The 1963-nt window shown below is 68.9% G+C and overlaps 1 protein-coding gene across 1 annotated transcript; it reads right to left on the bottom strand.

Moving 5' to 3' along the window:
* Nucleotides 1-101: 101 nt before the first annotated feature.
* AURANDRAFT_39517 (hypothetical protein) lies at nt 102-1046 on the bottom strand (the record flags this gene model as incomplete). The annotated part of the gene is made up of 1 exon (XM_009044685.1): nt 102-1046. The coding sequence occupies one exon, from the start codon at nt 896-898 to the stop codon at nt 119-121; it is 780 nt and encodes a 259-aa protein (XP_009042933.1).
* Between the last annotated feature and the right edge of the window lie 917 nt (nt 1047-1963).

Here is a 1963-nt window from a genome sequence, read left to right as displayed (position 1 = left end):
AACGGCTCGGCGCTTTGCTCCGTCGACGGCGTCGACCGCCGCGCACCCAAGATCGCGAGCCGAGCCTCGACCGCCGCGCACCCATGTTCGCGGGCCCTCGTACGACGCCAAAACACTATTACACGGGCGCCCGGGCCGCCGCCGCCGCCGCCCGCGCGGGCGCTTCCCGCGGCGGGAGGTCGCACTTCGCCGCGTCGGGCGCGCAGCCGGCGTAGACGTCGAGGAGCCCGCCGGCCGCGTCCGCGGCGTCCGGCGCGGCGCACGCGCAGCGCTCGGGCTCGTCGTCGTCGCCCGCGAGGCGCCGCCGCCGGGGCACGCGGCCGCCCTTGCAGGCGACGTAGGCCTCGACGGCGCTGCGCCGCGACGAGCAGCGCGGGAACCGGCGCGCGTCGGCCTCGCGGAGCTCCGCGCGCCGCGCCTCGTCCGCGATCTTCCGCGCCACGTCGCGCCCCGCGGGCGTCGACCGGCCCGTGGCGTCGAAGAAGTAGCCGCCGCCGAGGACGCCGCGGTAGACGTACTTGTCGTGGTAGGTGCCGTTGACCCAGCTCGCGAGCTCCGCGAGCTGCTTGCCGGTCAGCGACGACACGTCGTCCGTGCGGTCGTCGTCGAAGCCGCCGGTGACGAAGGCGAGGGACGCGTCCCGCGCCGCGAAGCAGGCGTAGGACTCGCCGACGGCGTAGTACTCCGCGCCGCTCGACACGTCGAAGACGCGGCCCATGATCGACAGGTAGATCTCGGGCCGCGCCGCGCCGTCGTAGGCGCCGAGCTCGCGCACGGTGAAGACGCGCGTCGTGCGCGTCTGCGAGGGGTCCGCCTGGGCGTGCATGCTGTAGACGGCGTAGGCGACGGCGAGCACGGACGGCAGCCACCAGAGCTTGCCGAGGTGTGCGAGGCGCATGTTTTTGTTGTGTGGTGTGTTGTGGTGTGGTGTGATGTGTTCGCCGCCGACGGCTTCGCGTCAGACTGATTCGCGCGGCGGCAGCGGTTGGCGCGGAGGATTAGCGTCGGGGCTGTGCTCGTCGGCGGTCACAAAGCCGCGCAAGCTCGGCGGCAAAGAGATGGCAAAGCTCTCCGATTTCTCAGTGTAAAAAATCCGAGTCGGTCGCCGAGCGCCCGCCCTGTCGCGCCGCGCCTCCGCCTCTCGACACCGTCTGCGAGAGGCGACGAAAACGATTGAGAAGCCGCTATGGCCGGCGGCTGCTTCAGGTTCACCCGAGCCGTTCTTTCTCGCTTTCGCGAGTACCGCGCGCGCCCATCTCGTCGAAACGCAAATCACCTCAAGGCTAGACGAACGCAGACACCTAATGGCTCGATTTGAAATCGACCCCCCCAGGCGCGTCAGTTCCGGGCCCCGCGGCTCCTGGGACGCACCCCACCGGTAGGGCGCGACCCCCGGGGGTCTGAGGAGTCGCTCCGTGCGTTTGTCCCGTTTTTTTGCTTCGTGTCCCGTACTCGTCCTGCCGCTCTACGGTCGAACCATCGTTTATCCCCGGCAGGACGTCGAGTATCTGGATTAGTTAGGCGCTCGAAGCTGCTATGGCAGCTGATGGAATCTCCACCTTAGAGGGCCCCGTGCTCCTCGAATATGCAGCGACGTGCAACGATCCCAGCGGCTTTGAGGTCCGCAAACATGTGGGTGAGGCACATGAAAAGACGCGACATCCGGACGATTGCGAGGTGGCGCAAACGGGCAGCCTCAGGGGGTGGAATGGGGCGCGGCAGCTTCCCCCGACCCGAATTTCGGTCGCCTTCGAGTCACAGAGCGTCGGGAATCGTTCGTCATGAGGGCGATCAGATGCCCTCGCGGCAGCCCTTCGGCTCGAGCCGATTTGATCGAGATCACCTCACCGGCTCCGGGAGGCGCGCGGCGCCGCGGGTGACACGGCGCTCACTGCGCAATGCATGCGGCGTTCGGGCCGCGGCAACCTTGACAGGCCACTCGGGAGGGACATTCCAGGCGGGT

The sequence above is a fragment of the Aureococcus anophagefferens genome (genome assembly GCF_000186865.1).
Source record: "Aureococcus anophagefferens unplaced genomic scaffold AURANscaffold_677, whole genome shotgun sequence".
Taxonomy (NCBI): Eukaryota; class Pelagophyceae; order Pelagomonadales; family Pelagomonadaceae; genus Aureococcus; species Aureococcus anophagefferens.
Note: the sequence above shows the minus strand (reverse complement) of the source record. Positions and strands in the feature narration are given on the sequence as shown.